The sequence below is a fragment of the Oncorhynchus masou genome, chromosome 29 (genome assembly GCF_036934945.1).
Source record: "Oncorhynchus masou masou isolate Uvic2021 chromosome 29, UVic_Omas_1.1, whole genome shotgun sequence".
Lineage (NCBI taxonomy): Eukaryota > Metazoa > Chordata > Actinopteri > Salmoniformes > Salmonidae > Oncorhynchus > Oncorhynchus masou.
Window position 1 is genome coordinate 36,648,914 of NC_088240.1, and position 21,819 is coordinate 36,670,732.

The following is a 21,819-nucleotide window of genomic DNA, read 5'->3' on the forward strand; positions in this document are numbered from 1 at the left end:
CATAGAATGGTGAGCTAAGCAGATGAAAAACCACACGTTTCACATTGTCCAGCGTTTTGATACCTTTTAATGCACATTAAAAAAATTGCAGTCGTTTCGATGCGCATAGCCTAGTAATCAATGTCTGGTGTGCCTGTGGGAATTTCTACAATGAAATCCATCTTCGGGCAGCGAGTCTTTGTGCTCAGCGTTTTATTTGCCATTGCCGAGCGGTGGTAAACAAGGCTGTATTTTTTATATCCGTTCAAAATGGGACACGAATGAATGCCATTTGCACGGATATATTTTATTCTATGTCGCGCGGAGAGTGATAGCTTTCGACAATCTCTTGAAATCATCAAATAACAAGGGAGCAATGCGCGAGTACAAAGTGGTGGTCCTCGGCAGCGGTGGGGTCGGGAAATCCGCCCTCACTGTTCAGTTTGTGACCGGGACGTTTATTGAGAAGTACGACCCGACCATAGAAGATTTTTACCGCAAAGAAATCGAGGTGGATTCCTCACCCTCTGTTCTGGAGATTCTTGACACTGCTGGTACCGAACAGTTCGCATCCATGCGGGACCTTTACATAAAAAATGGCCAAGGCTTCATACTGGTCTACAGTCTTGTCAACCAGCAGAGCTTCCAAGACATCAAACCCATGAGGGACCAGATCATCAGAGTGAAAAGGTGAGTGATTTTGGATCAAATCCGTGTATTATGGAAGGCCTACAGTAGGCCTATGTCAGAACTGCAACGTCTCATTGTAAACATACATAGACGTGGATGATAATTCCTGCTTGCATTTTCCCACGAGCACATCTAATCTGACTCCTATCATATACCCCATTGACAGAAAACACAATTGATCTATGTAATGGTAGGCCTACTACACAATATATGAAGAAGCACCTTTGTGCAGAATCTACACTCACATAACAATCATTTTGAGGATGTGTCCTGTGTTGATACACCACACACAGGCACAGTGCCTACTTTAGCCTAATCAAGCATTCTGACCCTGCATAGGCCTACTACTGCTAAATCCAACCAAGTGGTCCTGTATCATCCAACACTAGCCGATATCCATCTCTCTAAAGGCAATGCAACTGGGTTCTTCAAACAATATAAATGATATATTCAGCGTTGTCTTTACGGCATGCCTGTGTCTTATTCAGCATGATAGGAGACATATGGTTGGTTGGTCATCTGCTATTTTTGCCTGTAGCTCTACAGCCATTTTAGTTTCAAGGCCATTGTGCTATTTCTCCTCAGTTAGACTCTACTGTACTACTGTACCACATCAGGCCTTGTCCATCAGTAGATGTGAGACCAGCTTTCCCCTGCACTTTATTACAGTGGAGAGATAGACACTATCTGTCTGGCTACCTTGGATGCAGCTCTGTTCTGTGTGTTTGATGGGCTGTCCACAAGACTGTATGCTGGCTGAGCTTAGATGCTGCAACCCCAGTGAAACAGACAGCTGGAATACCCAGGATTCACAGCTCCAGTGACTCTGCGGAGAGAAACAAAGGCCTGATTCTAATAGACAGACAAACCCTCAAAATACAGCTAAAGCAAGGGGGGCTGGCAGGAGTTGCTAAATTTGGAGGAGCACACTGAGAAGTCGGTTTCTGAAGAGAGGAAGTGATGTTTTTAATTGGAAACATGCAATCTGTTTGGAAAGGAAGAAAAAAACAGAACAAACAGGAATGATACGTATGATAAGCACTGTTATTATAGGGATGCTCCAGACATGAGGTCATCTTTAGTGGCCGCATCTCTCATTGTCCCAGCATTGTCCTAACATGTTTAGAATCAAGTTACAACAATGTGACATGCTATCCAGACATCTTGGTTATCCCTTAGCATACCAAAGTAATTCATATAGGTCGAGTGTGCAGTGGCCTAATTTATGGCAGATTTAAAAAGTGACAACATGAATGAGTCATTCACACTCAAGACCTGGTGACCTGGTTAAGACCCCACACTCAGCCATATAAATGCTATATTATCGTCAAACCTTGGCTACATTCACATGTTTGTGACTCCCTCTTCTAGAGTTGATGTGAAGTGGGACTCCACTATACACTGAGCTGTGACAGTGTGGGTTCATCACTCATTGGAGGTGTCAGTGTATCTGCCTGGGTGAATGGAGGAAGTCTGATGAGCCACAGAGAGACAAGGCTCTCTGCTCACTGAGAAACCTCACAATGGAGCAATAGATTAACAACACAAAACTACCAAATTACTCCTCAACCTTTCAGTTGGATCCTCCCATTGACATGTTGCACAGCGCCATCCATCGCTCCGTATGAACATGGCCTCTCAAGTGATCTGACTTCAAATAAGTAGAAATCTCTGTAGCTGAAATTGCATTCTCTCTAATATTTACTATCGTCATTACCAATTCAGTTCTTCTTCTTCCTGGCCATCTTACCAATTCACAAAAGTTCCTTTTCCTGGCTATCTTACCAATTCATACGTTCCTTTTCCTAGCTATCTTGTGTGTGTTTGTTTCAAAAAATTCACGATCGCTTGGAGTTTGGATTGCATTTAAAGCCATTCAAATAAATGTACGACTCCAGATGAAAGAATGAGGTCAGCATGTGTTTCCCCCATAAAAATGTGAGTACAGGGAGAGGTATGTGAGGGAATCTGGAGGGGAGGGAGCGATGCTGCCTAGCTGGCGGGGCGTCATCCCCTAGGGTGTGTGTGCACCAGGTGTGGGCCAGCTGTGGTGTGTGGAATCAGACACACACCTAGGGACTGCCTCCTCTCTCCTCAAGTCTGGTGTCAATTCCCTAAAGGCGTCAGCATGTGAACGAGTGTTCTCGCAATACTCCCTTAAAAGACCTTTGCTTGAAAAACAAGAAAAAAGCGGTACTGTTTTGCCCGTTTTGAGATGCCGTAGCCAGTATACACTTCCTCAAAACAGTCCGAATTAACCTAAGATAACTGAAGAAATCTGTCTTTCATTTTGACGTTTTTCCCGGGGAAAATTTTACTTCTGAGATGTTTTGGTGCAGTATTTCTCAATATTTTATTTTTGCATGAAAACAGGTCGTCTGTTGTGGAACGACAACAAAGACTTTATTGAAGAATCCCTACTGTTGACCAATCTTCCACGAAGGGGCTTAGACTTCGGCTTGTATCCAGAAATAATGCTGAGTGCCCGAACAGCCCGAAAAAACCCTACCCGAAGTCCAAAACGAACAAAAACGTCACAAAATGTCCTAATAACATTATGAACGCCCTCTTCCGAACTGTTTTGGCTGGGGAGCATGCGGATGCCTTTAGACACCCATGTTACCTATTATACTGTCAGACTATCCAATACCTCATCACAGCCCCACAGGAACAAAGGCAATGCACGTTTATGGCGACATGTACAATAAATCACGATAAACACTTTGCATGATAGTTTCCCCTATACAGTGTGTAATCACGCTGTAATTACACATTTATCAACATGTTATGACTTTGTAATTATATTGCATTTCTTCTTGTGTAACAAAAACCTCTGCTCTCCATTACTAAGCAACAACAACACGTGAATAAAAGGTTGTTACTGGGTATTTGCAATGTTATTACACAGGTTTAACAACAGTAAAGGGTAGCGAGCACACATGTACCGTATTGCAATTTCTACTTTAATGATCGTACTATGGAGTTACGGTTGATGGGCTAGTGCGATGTCCTCCAGTCCTACCTCTGAGATTGTGGGGACCCAGTGGTGACTAAATCTCTCCCATCCCAAACATTTTGAAGAGAAGAGCATGGGAACCATGTTCTCTGAAGTTGAACAGTGTGTTTACAGTTAATGTGGGTAGTGTAGCGGTTCAGTTGGAGTGCTGGGGAGTCTAGACCAGACCGTAGCCATGGCCAGCTCTTCCCATGGCCTCCTCTGACGCTATCTATCTGCAGGTATGACGGCACCACTAAAACGAAGAACACCGTATCCACAGATGGTGTTGACTGTCCACTCTTTGTTTAGGGTTTAAAAAAACATGCTCTCTTCACTTAGGTAAATGTTTACAAACTTACAATCCACTGGTGGTTTACACTAGAGCTGTCTACACTTACATTCAGGTCCAAGCAGTAAACCAGGAAATGTACCATAATTTTGTAAAGGAAGATAATGCTGTCAAAGAGTCTAGTTGAATGATTTAGAGCAGTCAAGTCAGTTGTTTTACTGAAGAGTATAACAATATTTAAGACTGTATTAATAAGAGTGAAGAATATATTAAAATACGTTTTAGGGCACTGCTAAATGTCACTACACCCTCCCAACCTGCAGAGGGGTGAAAGTGGGATGGGGCTCTGGCGCATAGCCCAGCCAGCAGCCTTGACTTCTCAGGACCCCATGGCCAAGGAGGTCCAATGCCCAATGTCCCTCCTCCAGGGCTCCATGGCCAAGGAGGCCTAATGCCCAATGTCCCTCCTCCAGGGCTCCATGGCCAAGGAGGCCCAATGCCCAATGTCTCTCCTCCAGGGCTTCATGGCCAAGGAGGCCCAATGCCCAATGTCCCTCCTCCAGGGCTCCATGGCCAAGGAGGCCCAATGCCCAATGTCCCTCCTCCAGGGCTCCATGGCCAAGGAGGCCCAATGCCCAATGTCCCTCCTCCAGGGCAAGGAGGCCCATGGTCTCTCATCCAAGGAGGAGACCCAATGCCCAATGTCTCTCCTCCAGGGCTTCATGGCCAAGGAGGCCCAATGCCCAATGTCTCTCCTCCAGGGCTCCATGGCCAAGGAGGCCCAATTCCCAATGTCTCTCCTCCAGGGCTCCATGGCCGAGGAGGCCCAATGCCCAATGTCTCTCCTCCAGGGCTCCACGCTGCCCTGTGGATTATGCAGCTGTCACTGCTGTTCACTTAGCCTCTCCTGTCCTCGTTACTGTCTCACACAGGAGCCGTCCCGGCGCCCGCCCAGGTCAGAGGCGCTGGTGTGTGTCGCGCCTGTCCCGAGACCTGTCAGGGCGCATCAGTGTCTTCCACCTGTCAGTGGCACAGGGCGGCAGTAACAGAAGGCACTGGGGCAAATTATTAGTTCCACTCGCCCCCTGCCCCCCCATGATGGCCGGGGGGCTCATCACCTTGCTTCAGCAACAGTTAGCCATGCACAGGTGATGCTGACTGATGGGTGGCACAGGATGTGCCAGTGCACCCAGATATGATGAAGAGCATGGCAAGGGAGGAGGAACGGGGATGATTTACCTACTGGGTGACATTGTTTTTTATTCTTATTTATTTATCCGTTATTTTACGAGGTAAGTTGACTGAGAACACGTTCTCATTTACAGCAACGACCTGGGGAATAGTTACAGGGGAAAGGAGAGGGATGAATGAGCCAATTGTAAACTGGGGATTATTAGGTGACCGTGATGGTTTGATGGTTTGAGGGCCATCATCTTTTTAGCCTATGCTGTGGTCACAGGGTCAGAATGAGACTATCACAGAGGGTTATGTAGTTCGCACAGTATTTCCATGGTGGAAGGCGAGACTTATCCTATGTTGCAGTGATCTAGTACTGCAGAACATACCAATCAGGACAACCTTAAAGGAGTTTGCCATGTGCCGAATGTCGATTGGTTAAAATTACCTTGGGTATATGGTTGTCCAATAGTGTCCTAATTAGGCTTTGGCAGTATCCAGATTGTCATATCTTCATACCGACCGTGTGCCATACCGGGATGTTTGATAATACCGGCACTGAACACACGGGGCGCTATTTTCAAACCCCTCTGAGCCTTTGTAATCTGATGATTAGCAATGCTAACAAGAACATGTAAAATCCCAAAGAGAATGCTAACTAGATGATAATGAGCAAATTGCAAAAAATGTTATACATTCTCTGACCAAAACTATTTGCAGGACAGACATCCCAGCTCATAAAGGTATACAAGTAACAACAAAAAAACTACTCAAAGTTTGCTACACACACAGAACAAATATTAAACATTAAGGCACTTGATCAAGGAGGGAATTCTCTGCTGTTACCGCCAAGCGAAGTGTGATTTTGGAAGAAGCTAACCACTTAGCTAGGTAGCTAACTAGCTACTAAATTAGCAAACCGAACGCACAATTGCAGAGCATTTAGCACATTTTAGACTGTTAACTTAATAGTTATATAAGATCTAGCTGGCAAACATTTAGCTGTGACTTCCATACTGTAACTAGATCACCTGGAGCATGCTGGACAACAGTGAGTGATTTACAAGGCTGCGATCTCTCGTTGTTGTGTGCTTGTGAGCAAACACCACGTGACTGGGTACCACTAGTAACTGCTATAATGAAAAATGATGTGACAGGTAAAGTGAAATATGCGATCTTCTGTATCTCTTAACACATTGCACAAGTTGACTGCAGGTGTTTACTTAAAAAAGTAGCGGGAAAGAAAAGGAAATAGTGTCCTTCGGTATTGATGTTATTGAAAAAACATCCCGTGGCTATTTTAAAATACCCCGGTATATGGTATATACGCTATACGACCCAAGCCTAGTCCTAATTTCTCCTTGCACAGCATTCGGGTGAATTACTTTGGTCTTTATCTTTATGTTATTGTCAAAGCCCTTGCTCAAAGTCACAGACTAACATGCCATGAATTCTGTCCTGCAGGCTGCACATTTCTATAACACCCGTGTGATTAGATGGGGGACTATCCTATTTGATAGAAAGTCAACTTGTCAAAAACCCACAGATGCATCATTTTCATGTGAATTTCAATAGCAATGTTCCCCCTGTCAAGACCCCCCACATATTTGTTTCACCCAGATCACGTGCAGCAGGGCCTTTTATAAATACTTACGCAGGGAACTCTTTCTTTGTCTATTTGTCTAAGCCTGGCTTGAGCATCATCAAGCAGAGCTACTCCGAGCATAAAGGGCAAGGCAATCAAAAATAATGCCAGTCTGCATTGGCAGCCAGGCAGTGTGTAGCAGAGTGACAATATACATAATTGCACTGTTGTTAAGAGTGACATTAATGTTTGATGCTGAAGCTGTTATTGTTGATTACGACTGAGGGGGAGAGAAAAGAACATGCGATGACTAGAGCAACAGAGAAACAAGCAGCCTCAAGCACACATTTCTTCTTTCTGTTGTTTTAAGCTTACATTTCTGCGTATCCTGAAAATAAGTGATAGAGCCACAGGACGAGGACGTGTTTTACCAAATAAAAAGTCATGTGTTTGCTGCGTTTAATACGTTTTATTGGTGACAATTTCCAATTACAGACGGTTATCCTGCCACTGTTTGTGGTAAATGGGTGATACTAGATATAGGATGCAGGCAATCTTCATGTGCGTGTCCATGGAGAGCTGAAGAGAGCTTCATTCACTTTCATTATGATGTACATGGGCTCATGCTCCATAGCGTGAGCCACTGTAATCTTCATGTAGACCCAGAGGTCAGGGAAGAGAGGGTGAAACTGACTGACTGTGTCACTCTGAGCCCCAGTTTCTATTTATAAAACCCATAAATTAGCCCAATCTAATCTTAGCTACTGCACTTCTCCTCTCCCCTCTCTTCAGCCAGCATGGGGGGGGGGGGGGGGGGATTTCAGATTAAACACAGTCAGTGTTCATTTCAGATTTCGTGATGATGATATTTCATATAATTTGTAGGATTGTTTGGTTAATTTCTTCGCCCTCTTCCTCCAGGAAGAGGAACAAGCTCATTCATCAGACCATGACCGAATGTTTGAGGGGGTCCTAATGTGGGTGTATTTTTGTCCTCTGCAGAAAAGCACCATATCACCCATAAAACTGCAGTCTGCAGACAGGGGCATAAGTGGGCTGTCTAATATCTCCAATCTAGCAATGACAATAATGCATGTCTCGCATTTGTCACTCCCTTCATTTCTAACTGGAATGTTTTCTGTTTTTGACAAACTCGTCTTGTCATATTCTGAGAATAGTATCAGGGAAGCTTTACAGGAAACGGGAAGGAGTGGATATCCTTTTGCTTCCTTGAGACAGTCGGAAGGATCCAAGGAGATTGTTTCAAGGAGCCCAAAGTAATATCTCAGCTGTTGTCTGCTTTTGTCATTTATGAGTCATCCTCCCAAATAGCAGAGGGATCCTTTTGGCACATCCTGACATTAGGACGATGCAGCCTTCCTGAGATCAGGAGCTGGAGATGTGTTTAAACGTCTTCTCCCTCGGACTGTGGTGGAGCTAATTTATACCCCTGACTCAGCTTTATCCAGCCTCCCGAGTCAGCTCCAGTCAGACCCAGCCCTCAGCAGTGTGTGGACTCACTGAGACACAGATACACCATCAGCCTGAGGTACAGGAGACTCAGGACAGACTCCATCTCACTGTGGGGGGACCTGGCTAGACCTCTTTCACCATGTAGGCCAGGCTGGCTGACTGTCTCTCAGGTAGGGCACGATAAACCCAGCGGCCAGGCCCAGATACCACCAGGCAGCTCCCACTCTGCTTCCCTGCCTCCCTCAGCTAGGCCCAGATCTCTATCAGTGGATGCATCGTGCATTATACATAGGGGTGTCTAGGAGAAATGTGCTGGTTGTTTTTGAGTCGAGAATGTTTCAGCCACATGCTTGTAGTCAGACTGACAGACAGACATACAGACAGTGGGAGGGAATGTTGGCATGCTGGGCCGCTGATATGTGTTGATGACTACTGCTCACGACTTCCGAGTGGAGAATGCGTAACCGACGGGCTCAAACCTCAGTTGAGGATAAGCTAAGCTACCCTGGACCTTCTCTGCCCACTCCCATCCTCACTTCCTGCGCCCAGCACCAGGCCCAGACTCCGAATGGCCAATGTGCCCAACACCCTTCATGCGAAGTCCCTGTGAGGCTCTGGTATCCGTGGCAGCCGTCCTCACACACCTCCTGAGATTGCAGGTCTCCCCTCTGTTATTACAGCTATTTATAGCCCCTCTCCTCCTTTGGCACCAGATGACAAGTTTTTTTTTTCTTTGTGCTGCCTGCACTCCTCCTGCATGACGGAGTCAGAGTGGCTGTTCTGCTGTGAGACAGTTAGGTAGCCTATCAAGTCTGTTATTTTGTTATTGAATAGAATGGATGGCTGGATATGTTTCCATTTGACTTCTTCTCTCCCGTCACTGCTCTCTTCTCTAGCTCATCATCCGTCACGATCATCTGGGGTTCTTTGGGGTGGTTTTCATGTGGATTTTACAGTGAGTCCCATTGCTATAGGATTTAATTTTCATTTCAGAGCGCTGAGAAGCAGACAGCTGTGACAATAGCACCGAGGACAGAGGCTGTGTTATAAGCTCTTCAGAGGATCAGAAATCATTTTCCATCAGAGCTCACTGAGTCTTAGAGCCAGGCTCAATCCCTAACCGAAATAGTGCTAATTTTGCTCTTGTCTCAGTGCACACACAGAAGCACACATGCTCACTTACCGTGCACACAGACGCACAAACTTGCTCATGTTCCATGGGCCGCAGGGTTCCTCATGGGGCATGCCTTCCCATGAATGGGCCGCAGGGTTCCTCATGGGGCATGCCTTCCCATGAATGGGCCGCAGGGTTCCTCATGGGGCATGGAATCGCAGGGTTCCTCATGGGGCATGCCTTCCCATGAATGGGCCGCAGGGTTCCTCATGGGGCATGCCTTCCCATGAATGGGCCGCAGGTTTCCTCATGGGGCATGCCTTCCCATGAATGGGCCTGCAGGGTTCTTCTTGAGGCATGCCTTCCCATGAATGGGCCGCAGGGTTCCTCATGGGGCATGCCTTCCCATGAATGGGCCGCAGGGTTCCTCATGGGGCATGCCTTCCCATGAATGGGCCGCAGGGTTCCTCATGTGGCATGCCTTCCCATGAATGGGCCGCAGGGTTCCTCATGGGGCATGCCTTCAAATCAAAATCAAATCAAATTTATTTATATAGCCCTTCGTACATCAGCTGATATCTCAAAGTGCTGTACAGAAACCCAGCCTAAAACCCCAAACAGCAAGCAATGCAGGTGTAGAAGCACGGTGGTTAGGAAAAACTCCCTAGAAAGGCCAAAACCTAGGAAGAAACCTAGAGAGGAACCAGGCTATGTGGGGTGGCCAGTCCTCTTCTGGCTGTGCTGGGTAGAGATTATAACAGAACATGGCCAAGATGTTCAAATGTTCATAAATGACCAGCATGGTCGAATAATAATAAGGTAGAACAGTTGAAACTGGAGCAGCAGCACGGCCAGGTGGACTGGGGACAGCAAGGAGTCATCATGTCAGGTAGTCCTGGGGCATGGTCTTAGGGCTCAGGTCCTCCGAGAGAGAGAAAGAAAGAGAATTAGAGAGAGCATATGTGGGGTGGCCAGTCCTCTTCCGGCTGTGCCGGGTGGAGATTATAACAGAACATGGCCAGGAGATTATAACAGAACATGGCCAAGATGTTCAAATGTTCATAAATGACCAGCATGGTCGAATAATAATAAGGTAGAACAGTTGAAACTGGAGCAGCAGCACGGCCAGGTGGACTGGGGACAGCAAGGAGTCATCATATCAGGTAATCCTGGGGCATGGTCCTAGGGCTCAGGTACTCCGAGAGAGAGAAGGAGAGAATTAGAGAATGCACACTTAAATTCACACAGGATACCGAATAGGACAGGAGAAGTACTCCAGATATAACAAACTGACCCCAGCCCCCGACACATAAACTACTGCAGCATAAATACTGGAGGCTGAGACAGGAGGGGTCAGGTGACACTGTGGCCCCATCCGAGGACACCCCCGGACAGGGCCAAACAGGAAGGATATAACCCCACCCACTTTGCCAAAGCACAGCCCCCACACCACTAGAGGGATATCTTCAACCACCAACTTACCATCCTGAGACAAAGCTGAGTATAGCCCGCAAAGATCTCCGCCATGGCACAACCCAAGGGGGCCTTCCCATGAATGTGTGGAGAGCAGGTTGTAATTGGAGGTGGCAGGGCAGTATGCAAACTCGTGACGGCGGCCCCAGGCCTCGGTATGAGCGGGGGCTAGTAGCGACGGCCGTGCGACCACAGCCCTGTTTAAAATAGAAACGGCCACCCATGCAGGGGACTGTCATTACCTCCCTAAACTCTATGTCCCATGTGGGTTTTCTCTTTAACGAGTACAGCCACCACAGAGCCTGTCCCGGCCCTCCATTCCACACGCCCACCACTATGATTAGGGCCTCATTGAGCACGGAGAGGGAGTGTATAGTTTGACTGCATATTTTTACTTTCGCCACAAAGATGTGTTCCAAAACAGCACCATTGCTATCAGGGGCCTCCAAAGAATTGTTGGAGTCAGGAATGCTATCGATGCCATTTTTTCTCAGTCGACAGCTGCTTCAGCTGTTTGAACAACAGACGGACTGTAAGTTTTGGGTTGAAAAGGCTATTGTTTTCCAGCTGTACTGTGAAAGGCTGTGTGGTGGCTAACTAACTGGTAGTCAACTGTCTTGTGCTTCACAGTCACACCCAGTAGCTCACAGACCCCTGTTGTCTACTGTTTTATCCCTGTAGTTCTTGGCTTGCCCACAGAATGGGGATGGCAGAGATTAGAGTTCACTCTGGATAATATATTCAGTACCAGATCAAATTGAGCTCCTTATTCTTTGCCAGTTTAAGCTTATTTAGCACTGGAGCCTGCAGACCGTGGCCCCCGTGAGAAGCTCAGTTTCCTCTACTTAAGAAAGTATTACAGTCATTGATTCTCTCCATCCTCTAACACTATGAGTGTCCTTGTGTACCTGTTACCATAGCGATCAAGGACGGGTGTTTTTTCCCCGTCAAATAGTGTTAAATAATTTAGGAGGCATGAATATTTCAGACAGGGAGGCTAACCTTTGATGCTGAAAGGTGTCAAGGAGCATGATTCTCCTGTGATCTGTTTGTGCTCAATAACATGAGAAGAGAGGCATTCTGAGTGGGGTTCATAGCGGGTGTGTGCTGGTTAATATTATCACTAGTGAGGGAGCTCCTAGTTGCAGATAAGAAATAAAAGCGGAGCCCTTATTCTCTGTGACGTGTCCAAAATAGAGATGCCTAATTCCTTGGATGCACCACGCCAATATCAGCAGATCCTCCCGGCAAGTCTCCAATTTACTGAAATGTTGTCAATTAAACAGATTCTTTGGCTTGACCAATAAATGCAGACATTTTGAATCATGTCCATTAAATGTGTGGTACTCTTTATTGAGAGTGTTAGTATTATACAACGTTTAAGACTTAAGGTCCTTCATTAAAAATATGATGTAACACTGTCTTTCTGGCCCTTGTGCAAGTAGCCCAGTTCCTCAGTGGGAACACTCAACCAATTTGGAAGAGAGTTTAAAGCTCACTGGATTATTGTCTCTTCCTGCCCCTAAGGGATTGTGGGTGATTTTACCCACTTCCTGTTGACTGCTGGCCTTGTTAAGTTCTCGAGTTGTCACTGATAGTAATAGGAATAAAGCATGTGGGCAGTATAGATTTCTTCCTCGACAAGCCACCTCTTAGAACTATGATTGCCAGGCCTTTTAGTTTATATATTTCAGGGAAATGTGCCACACGGATTTAATGTAATTATTTATGACTGGCATGATTTATTGACAACATCTTGATGTGCCAATGAAGCTTTCATTCTAGATTGCAATTATGCCTATCAACTGTACATTTAGGAGAGTGCAGAGAGGATGTCAGGTACAGTTACAACTAGTCAGCTCTTCATGGACGGCAACCCCTAAATCTCAGTTAAACATTTTAGCAAATCACATCTCCTCATGTGTCATTCCGATCTGCCGTGACAGTCAGCGACTGTCCATATATTCATGTCACAAGATGGTTTCTGATCATTTTCTCCATCTGTTTGTGTGTGTCGTCTGCAGGTACGAGAAAGTCCCAGTGATCCTGGTGGGGAACAAGGTGGACCTGGAGAGTGAGAGGGAGGTGTCGGCCAGCGAGGGCCAGGCTCTGGCCGAGGAGTGGGGCTGCCCCTTTATGGAGACCTCGGCCAAGAGCAAAACCATGGTGGACGAACTGTTCGCCGAGATAGTTCGGCAGATGGACTACGCCGCCCAGCCAGACAAGGATGACCCATGCTGCTCCTCCTGCAATATACAATAGCCCCAGAGCCTAGGGGACGCCAGGGGCCAGGGGAGAGAGGAAGTCTGCATACACCAAGATACTGTACACCGAGAGGAGGATTATACTCACACCAACAACATGGATGATTAATAAACTCATGGTAGAACTGTGGTGGATTTTAACTCATTGGTGCATAAAATCAGTCATGATGTAATTGATAATAATGATATGTTAATAATTAATAGAATGAAATGAGGAATGCAAAGGATTTGCGCAAGAGAAACCGGACTAAAGAAAAGTGCACTCGCCTTATGTTATCCTGTTTTCTCTGGCGGAGAAAAAAAATATGTCTTGAGTCGTCCGTGCAGAATTACAGGTTTTGTAGTCTATGTTTTCTGCGATCGGCTTCGGTAATGTTTATTTGACATTGTTTTGGTCTTGTTGATATGACCCAGTTTCTCTGAGCACATCAAGCTGGAGCCTTCTTTCTCCATTTTAAGTTACCATGACAGCGCAGAGCGGCAGATAGAGGGGAGGAGATAAACCCTCTGATCAACTTGTTTGAAACATTGATGAGTAATTGATTTGCGTCCTAAATTTTCCTGTACAGAGAAAGAGAGGGCCTACCTACCTTCATCCAAGGGGACGTTTTTTGTTGTTGCACATCACTAGGACAGAACCAAAGAGGTGACTTGAAAGCGCCTCCATTTTTTCCCCTTATTTCCTTTTTAGTTGTTTTGAGGAATGGAAAGAAAATGGTGGAAAAGTCAGTGTCATTCTTGAAACAATGTTGTCTTCTTCTTCCTATTTTGTTTTGATAAGTGTAGCAGAGGTGTCTGTCACATATCCTGTGATTTGTTTTGGTTTCAGGAAGTTCTGACAACAGATTCCTGAATATTGTAACCGTTTCATTCAGATGGGACAAGGAGGACTCCATCTTTCAGTGTTTGAATATCTCAACAGACTCTTGTCTCTAGAAACGGTCTTCTTTTCAGGAATGAAGATGTCATCACTCATCATTTTTTTGGTTGGGTATCACAATGAAATGGGATGCGACGTTGTCTCAACATCCCACTCTTTATGTATTCAGAGTATTGAAATTCATAGTAGGCTAATAATAGTGATGATGATGATGATGATGAATAACAATTATAATTAACGGTAGTGTAAATATTTTGTATGGAAAGTGCCAGCTCCTAGGAAGACACTGACTCAACACATGTGGAATTGTCAACTGTATGCATGGCTAGTAAATTTAAAAAAGGACTTCATCGTTTGAGATTATAATAGACTGTGGAAACCAAACACATACACGTCTGGGTCTGGACACTGTCTCAACTGTATGTCGTTGTTGCCACGGGGAACCAGACCTTCCCTGGGTTACCATTTTTCATTGTTAATTTTATATTTTTTTATGTGACCATTTACTCTTTCTCCCTCCCTAAATGAATGGTGACACTGTTTCATTAGGCACCCAAACAATAAAAGTGTGTTTAACACAATATATCCAAGTTTGAGTGACACTATTTCTTTATGAACTTATTGGAGGGACATGCATTGTACGCCATTGCCATAATCTCTCTAAATTGTTCTGGGAGAGAGAAATCTATTTGGAAGGAAATCGCTTCTGTTTCTAATCCAATTGCAGTTCTAAATAACACAGTGAACAGGCAGTCAGGCAGTCATTTTGAGTTAAATGCACATAAATGGAACGTAATTCCCTTTTTATGCACTTTTCTCTCTATGCGTATTCTGACCTCGAACTTAAGCATGAGAATAGCATGCTATTCACCTGCTATTTGTTTCTGGGTGGAGTTTGAATAAATGAAGGTGTGGCAGTGGTGTGTCTACAGACATTCCATATTCTGACCTTGAATTCATTCCCTAATAATTCCACCATCTTTATGCGCAAGGAAATCATGAATAAGGTCAGGGGATAATTAGTAACAGTTGATAGAATAAAGAAATGTAGGCTAATTGAATCATTATGGAGCGGAGCGCAGACCAAGCCGTAACAGTTTGGTCCCGATGCATGGCGTAATACTTGGCTGTGTCATCACACAGATCCATCGTTAGTGCAAGCAATTGTGCACTATTCTCCCTATTATAATTCTATGTACACTAATCTTCCAACATTTCCATGGTTTCAAGAATTGAATGTGGAAATTTCCCACATGAATCAAGACAATGTTTTCTTTATTTCATGTGTGAAGGCTCTCCAAACCTGTTTATGTTTCATAAATACTTTCCTAACCCTAAATAGTGTACAATATCAGAGTATCTACCAACTAGTGTTGAAACAGAGAAGAATATGCGTATATTTAGATGGCTTTCTTTCACTGATCCCTAATATTCTGAACTGGTCTCTCAATATATTCCACTGAGTGTTGACAAAATTCAAACTAAAAGGTACACCGTATTTAAAGGTCTGGCTTAAGATAAATGTACTGAAAACCCTATGGAATGAAAACTGAATACCCCATGGAATGAGAACCACGCCTGCAAAGCGTGTTACGCACCTTCATGAAGTGAGTCTGAATACCAACTACTGAGAAGTGCATAGGAAAGGCGTGCATAAGAAAAGCATCATTTCCTTTAGTCAGAATCAGGCCCTTTATGAATTACAAGAACCCATTGTTGATTGCTCCAGCAAGAGCTTGATGAATTCAACTTTACTTTCTTCTTTGTTTATATGGGGGTTGTGCTTTTGTGTTCTTTGATGATACCAAAAAATATGTATATTATGAAGACTTCAAAGGAATTTATCTATTGGCCTAAATATAAACTACTGTTTACCTCTCCCTGTGCTTAACCCAAACCTCATATGACATCTATTCCGTATTCTACTTTATATTGGCCTCAGAAGAGGGAAGAAAATATTCTCTGCCCACAAACTTCAGTGGTATTCAGATTTCCTGGATTTCATTTTCAGTCCGAGCTTTAAACAATTCAAAGTCGAGTCTCACTAAATCTCTCTTGATCTCTCCAATAAAATAGATTTCATCCTAACCCACATTAAAAAAAAATACTACAGTTTACTATAGAATACTACAGTACTTACCAGTGTTGTGTTCGAGACCACCTAAAGCGAGACCAATTCAAGACAAAGACCGGAGGGGGGTCGATACTGAGTCAAGACCAAGACCAGAAAAATGTGAGTCCAATTCCAGGCCATTATTGTAAATGTGTCAAATCACCTAATAACATAATAACAGTTCAAAATGTCCAGTATTTCTGTATTCATGTTTCAGAACAACATGGATTCTTTAGACATTCAGAATGGTGTAAAAAGACATACTGAGGGAAAATAGAGCTACTCTACATATTATTACTAACCCAAACACAGTGAGGAACAATGGTCCTTATACGCCTTCAGAGAAGGGCTAAGGATTTATATAATAAATATGATACTTATATTATTATTTTGAATGATGTTCTGATTTAATCTCTTCCATTTTTGTTGGAAAAGAAAGGGTTAACACAAGAGAAAAAAAGATCCAATCAGGATTTTTCTTTTCTGGTCTCTGGGTAGATAAATCTAGCTAGCTAAGTCAACCATTGGCTAGGCCATCAGAAGCAAGCATCTGCCATTCAACTGTATTAGGGCAAAATGTTGGAGTGACAGTGGAATCAACCAATCACATTTTGACTTAATGGGTGGGACCGTTTTTACAAAAACTAATGGAAACTTCTGCCTTCTTGAAGGCCAACAGGCCACTGTGCAATAGCCAGCTGTAGTTAACCCAGCTAGCTTTTGTTGTCGTCAAGTTTGCAGCATGTATTATCAAAGAGGATGTTGCTAATTTTTTAGCTTCTCCCTTTTCAAGTTAATTTTCAAATTATCATCATCTTGTGAGTGGAACTGTGTTTTTTTTATTGAAGCATGCTTAAGGTTGTTAGCCATCTCTTTGAAAATAACTTGTGTGTGAAACAATGTTACATTTAAAGTGGAAATGAAAGCATTTTAGTAACCTGAAATCTTATAGAAAATGTGTTCATATATGCCTCCAGGGACAATATGACACTTTTAAAAAACATTTTCTGACAAGCAACCACTTGGGGTCATTTTCATTATTTTCATAAATTCTTAAAATGTTTGGGAATTACGGCTATAGTGCACACGGCTGTGCGTTTGGACAATTAATAGACACTGCAGTAAATAAAACAGAATTAAAAACATCTGTCTTGTCCAGGACCAGGAGTCTACATAGACCGGTGCGCTATACCCAATCAGAGCTATAGTAGGCCTTTAAACAAACAAGCAAATTGCGGCACGGGCCTACCATCATTCACTTTGAACTGGACTGTGTGTTTACAGGCAGTTGCAACAGAGCGACTTGAGATCATTAGAACGCATTCGCCAAAAGTCACAAAATACACCTGAATAGATTCTGCACATTAGTAAACACCATAGGAGTCCTCTTCTATTTGGGAACTTTACAGTCCAATTGATCAAACAACCATGGAAAGGTGTGCATAACTGAGGGAGAGAGAGCATATCAACAACAACAAGATCAATAACTAATGATAGCCAGAGCAAGATGAGCTTAAATCTAACGAAGGAACAACAAACTTTTCCAGCTAGTTGGCCGTCACAATTGCACTGACAAACAGTGGGGAATTGTAGCCTCCTCGTCCTTCTGCAGCTTGCCTGCCAATGCATGCTTATACCAACCAAGCACCCAAGTTAACTGGCTAAAGCTGGCTAGCTTGCTTCCAGACACAAATGAGACACCTCACTCTGACCATTTTACTCGCCGTAGCAGAACTGGTTAGGTGTTATTTAGAGTAACTTTAACTTTTAACATGCATTCTTGACTAACTATAACTTGTTTTTGCCTACGTTTACTGACACCGGTCATATTCAGCGTGTTTTGCGCATTCGTAAATTCATCATTTGTATTGCACACTCAAACGAGAGTGCCATGAAATCGGAGTAGTTAACCAAATTAAACCTGCATCTCTAGCTGTGAATAGCCACCGAAAGATGATATGAGGGGAAAACGTCAGTCACTCACCACTCTTCCCATGGCATGACATCATCCTAGCAGAGCGCTAGCTATAAATGGATATGCTAGCCTATTAACCACATTATGACAGACTTGTGATCATTGCTAGTTTTATTGTGTTGACATTCCCAGCCTTAGTTACATACATACATTTTTGTCCAGAATATTGAGTCATTGAATCTGAAACACTGCAAAGTAGTTAAAACACTGTCAGTTCCACTGTAAACTTTAGGTCACCGGTTACTTTGTGTGCTAAACGTGAAATGTTTTTTTTTTTTGCAATGGGAAGTAATAGTTGTACATTTTGATTGGGAAATGCTTAATGTTGTGTTTCTGTATTCTTATGATTGGGACCTCCTGGCTTATTATGTCCGAGTTTATGGACTGCTTATCCTTTAACATCATGCTGTGTGTGACTGCTTTCTTTCCATCGACCCTTTGCAGTCGTGGTGCCTGGAGAAGTGGGAACATTTCCCCAAAAAGTTCCCAAATGGCCCGCCCAGCGAAGGAAAGGCACCATGTCTGAAAAATACTTTTTTCCTGTTTCTTTTTTGACAAAGACATACATTTGCGCAGGAACAGCAACCTGTGTGAAAAATCCTATATTTTCCAACACACTTTTTTTTGTTTATAGAAAAAATACACCAATTTGATGGTCTAAGTGTACAACAATGCTTAAACCACGTCAATCTGTCAGGGCCTGGCTCCCCAGTGGGTGGGCCTCTGTCCACCCAGGCCCATCCATGTCTACACCCCAGATGCAAACAGTGCATGATATCAATTGCGTATCACAAATAGCCTACTAACTAACACTTCGGGCTAAACGTTTTCATTACAATGTTGCCTTAATTGGATATCAAATTTAAACGTCTTTCCTACCCTACCGGTAGGCCTTCAGTGTGTGACAGGTTGACACCAACCTGTCACACTCTGAAGGCCTATAGGTTCGCCACTTCTCAATTTGCATATACCCTGCCCATTCCTCTCCCCATATCCCAATTTGTGCCACATGTGAGTGAGAAACCTACATGCCAAATATGCCCTCATGCTGTGTTTCTACAGGTTAGAGAAAAGAACAGAACTGCTGAACTTTCTGTTCAGAACCCAGTCCTACCTACTGTACCTACCTACCTATCTACCTACAGGTTATGGAAAATGTGCTATTTTAGTATTTCTCCAGTAGGTTTCCTCAAGTATAAAGTCCCCCACTTCTGTCAAAGATAAAACAAAAAAATTACAATAAATACTACAGTATACTACAGTTTGCAAAAACACTACAGTGGATACTACTGTATACTACAGTCTGCAAAAACACTACAGTAATTACTATAGTATATGTTGCTCTTTTTTTTCTACCATGAACAAAAATATGAACAGAACATATGAAGGGTTGGTCTCATGTTTAATGAGCTGAAATAAAATATCCCAGAAATTTCCAAATGCATTTCTTTCAAATTTTGTGCCCAATTTTGTTTTTCATCCCATTTAGTGAGCATTTCTCCTTTGCCAAGATAATAATTCATCCACCTGTCAGGTGTGGCATATCAAGAAGCTGATTAAACAGCATGATCATTACACAGGTGTACCTTCTGCTGGGGACAATAAAAGGCCACTCTAAAATGTGCAGTTTAGTCACACAATGCAACAGATGTCTCAAGTTTTGAGGGAGTGTGCAATTGACATGTTAACTGCAGTAATGTCCACCAGAGCTGTTGCCAGAGAATTGAATGGTTATTTATCTACCATAAGCCAATGCCGTTTTAGAGAAATTGGCAGTACATCCAATCGGCCTCACAAACCAGGTGTAACGACACCAGCCCAGAAACTCCACATTCTTCTTCTTCACCTGCGGGATGGTCTGAGACCAACCACCTGGACAGCTGATGAAACTGTGGGTTTGCACAACCAAAGAATTTCTGCACATACTGTCAAAAACCGTCTCAAGGAAGTTCACCTTATCATCCTAACCAGGGTCTTGACCTGACTGCAGTTTGGCGTCGTAACCGACTTCATTGGGCAAATGCTCACCTTCGAGGGTCACTGAAGTCTACTCTTCACGGATGAATTCCGGTTTCAACTGTACCAGGCAGATGGTAGCGTGTATGGCGTTGGGTGGGTGAGCAGTTTGCTGATGTCAACGTTGTAAGCAGATGCATGGTGGCGGATGGGCAGTCATAAGCTACGGACAACAAACACAATTGCATTTTATCAATTGTAATTTGAATGCACAGAGATACCATGGCGATATTCTGAGGCCCATTGTCGTGCCATTCATCCACCACCACATGTTTCAGCATGATATTGCACAGCCCCTAGTTGCAAGGTTCTGTACACAATTCCTGGAAGCTGAACATTTCCAAGTTCTTCCATGGTCTGCATACTCACCAGGGATGTCGCCCATTGAGCATGTTTGGGATGCTCTGGATCGACATGTATGATGGCGTGTTCCAGTTTCCGCCAATATCCAGCATTGAACAGGACTGGGACAACATTCCACAGGCCACAATCAGCCTGATCAACTCTATGCGAAGGAAATCTGTCACACGCCATAAAGCAAATGGTGGTCACAGCAGATACTGACTGATTTTCTGATCCATGCCCTACCTTTTTTTTAAAGGTTTTTGTGACCAACAAATGCACATCTGTATTCCCAGTCATGTAAAAACCATAGATTAGAGCCTAATGAATTTATTTCAATTGACTGATTTAATTGTAACATCTTTGAAATTGTTGAGTGTATATTTTTGATCAGTGTACTAAACTTTAAATACTACAGTATTCGCTGTAGTGTTTTTTCAGAATTCACTCCGCAAATATACTACAGTGAATACTACACTAATTCCTACCATATTATACACAATAGTATTTTTTCATGTGGGAGACTTTATAACATTTTCCAATGGATACACAGTGCATTTGGAAAGTATTCAGACCCCTTTACTTTTTCCACATTTTGTTACGCCACAGCCTTATTCTAAAAAAATATATAAAAAAAAAAATCCCACATCAATCTACACACAATATCCCATAATGACCAAGCAAAAACAGATTTTTTGAAATGTATACAAAAATTAAAAACTGAAATATCACATTTACATAAGTATTGAGACCCTTTACTCAGTAGTTTGTTGATTACAGCCTTGAGTCTTCTTGGGTATGACGCTACAAGCTTGGCAAACCTGTATTTGGGGAGATTCTCCCATTCTTCTCTGCAGATCCTCTCAAGCTCTGTCAGGTTGTATGGGGAGCATCGCTGCAAAGCTATTTTCAGGTCTCTCCAGAGATGTTCGATCGGGTTCAAGTCCGGGCTATGGCTGGGCCACTCAAGTACATTCAGAGACTTGTTCCAAAGCCATGCTTGGGCTGTCTTGGCTCTTTGGACAATTATTTTGTCCTCATGGCTTGGTTTTTGCTCTGATATGCACTGTGAACTGTAGAGCATTATATAGACAGGTGTGCACTGTTCCAAATCATGTCCAATCAACGGAATTTACCACAGGTGGACTCCAATCAAGAAACATCTCAAGGATGATCAATGGAAACAGGATGCACCCGAGCTCAATTTTGAGTCTCATAGCATAGGGTCTGCATACTTACAGTGGGGCAAAAACGTATTTAGTCAGCCACCAATTGTGCAAGTTCTCCCACTTAAAAAGATGAGAGGCCTGTAATTTTCATCATAGGTACACTTCAACTATGACAGACAAAATGAGGAAAAAGAAATCCAGATAATCACATTGTAGGATTTTTAATTAATTTATTTGCAAATTATGGTGGAAAATAAGTATTTGGTCACCTACAAACAAGCAA

The 21,819-nt window shown here is 43.5% G+C and overlaps 1 protein-coding gene across 1 annotated transcript; it reads left to right on the forward strand.

Annotated features, from left to right (window-relative positions):
• Positions 1–156: 156 nt before the first annotated feature.
• Positions 157–14,506, forward strand: LOC135519442 (ras-related protein Rap-2a). Its single transcript, XM_064944677.1, has 2 exons — positions 157–669; positions 12,802–14,506. The coding sequence occupies exons 1-2, from the start codon at positions 356–358 to the stop codon at positions 13,037–13,039; spliced, it is 552 nt and encodes a 183-aa protein (XP_064800749.1). The 5' UTR covers positions 157–355; the 3' UTR covers positions 13,040–14,506.
• The last annotated feature ends 7,313 nt before the right edge of the window (positions 14,507–21,819 follow it).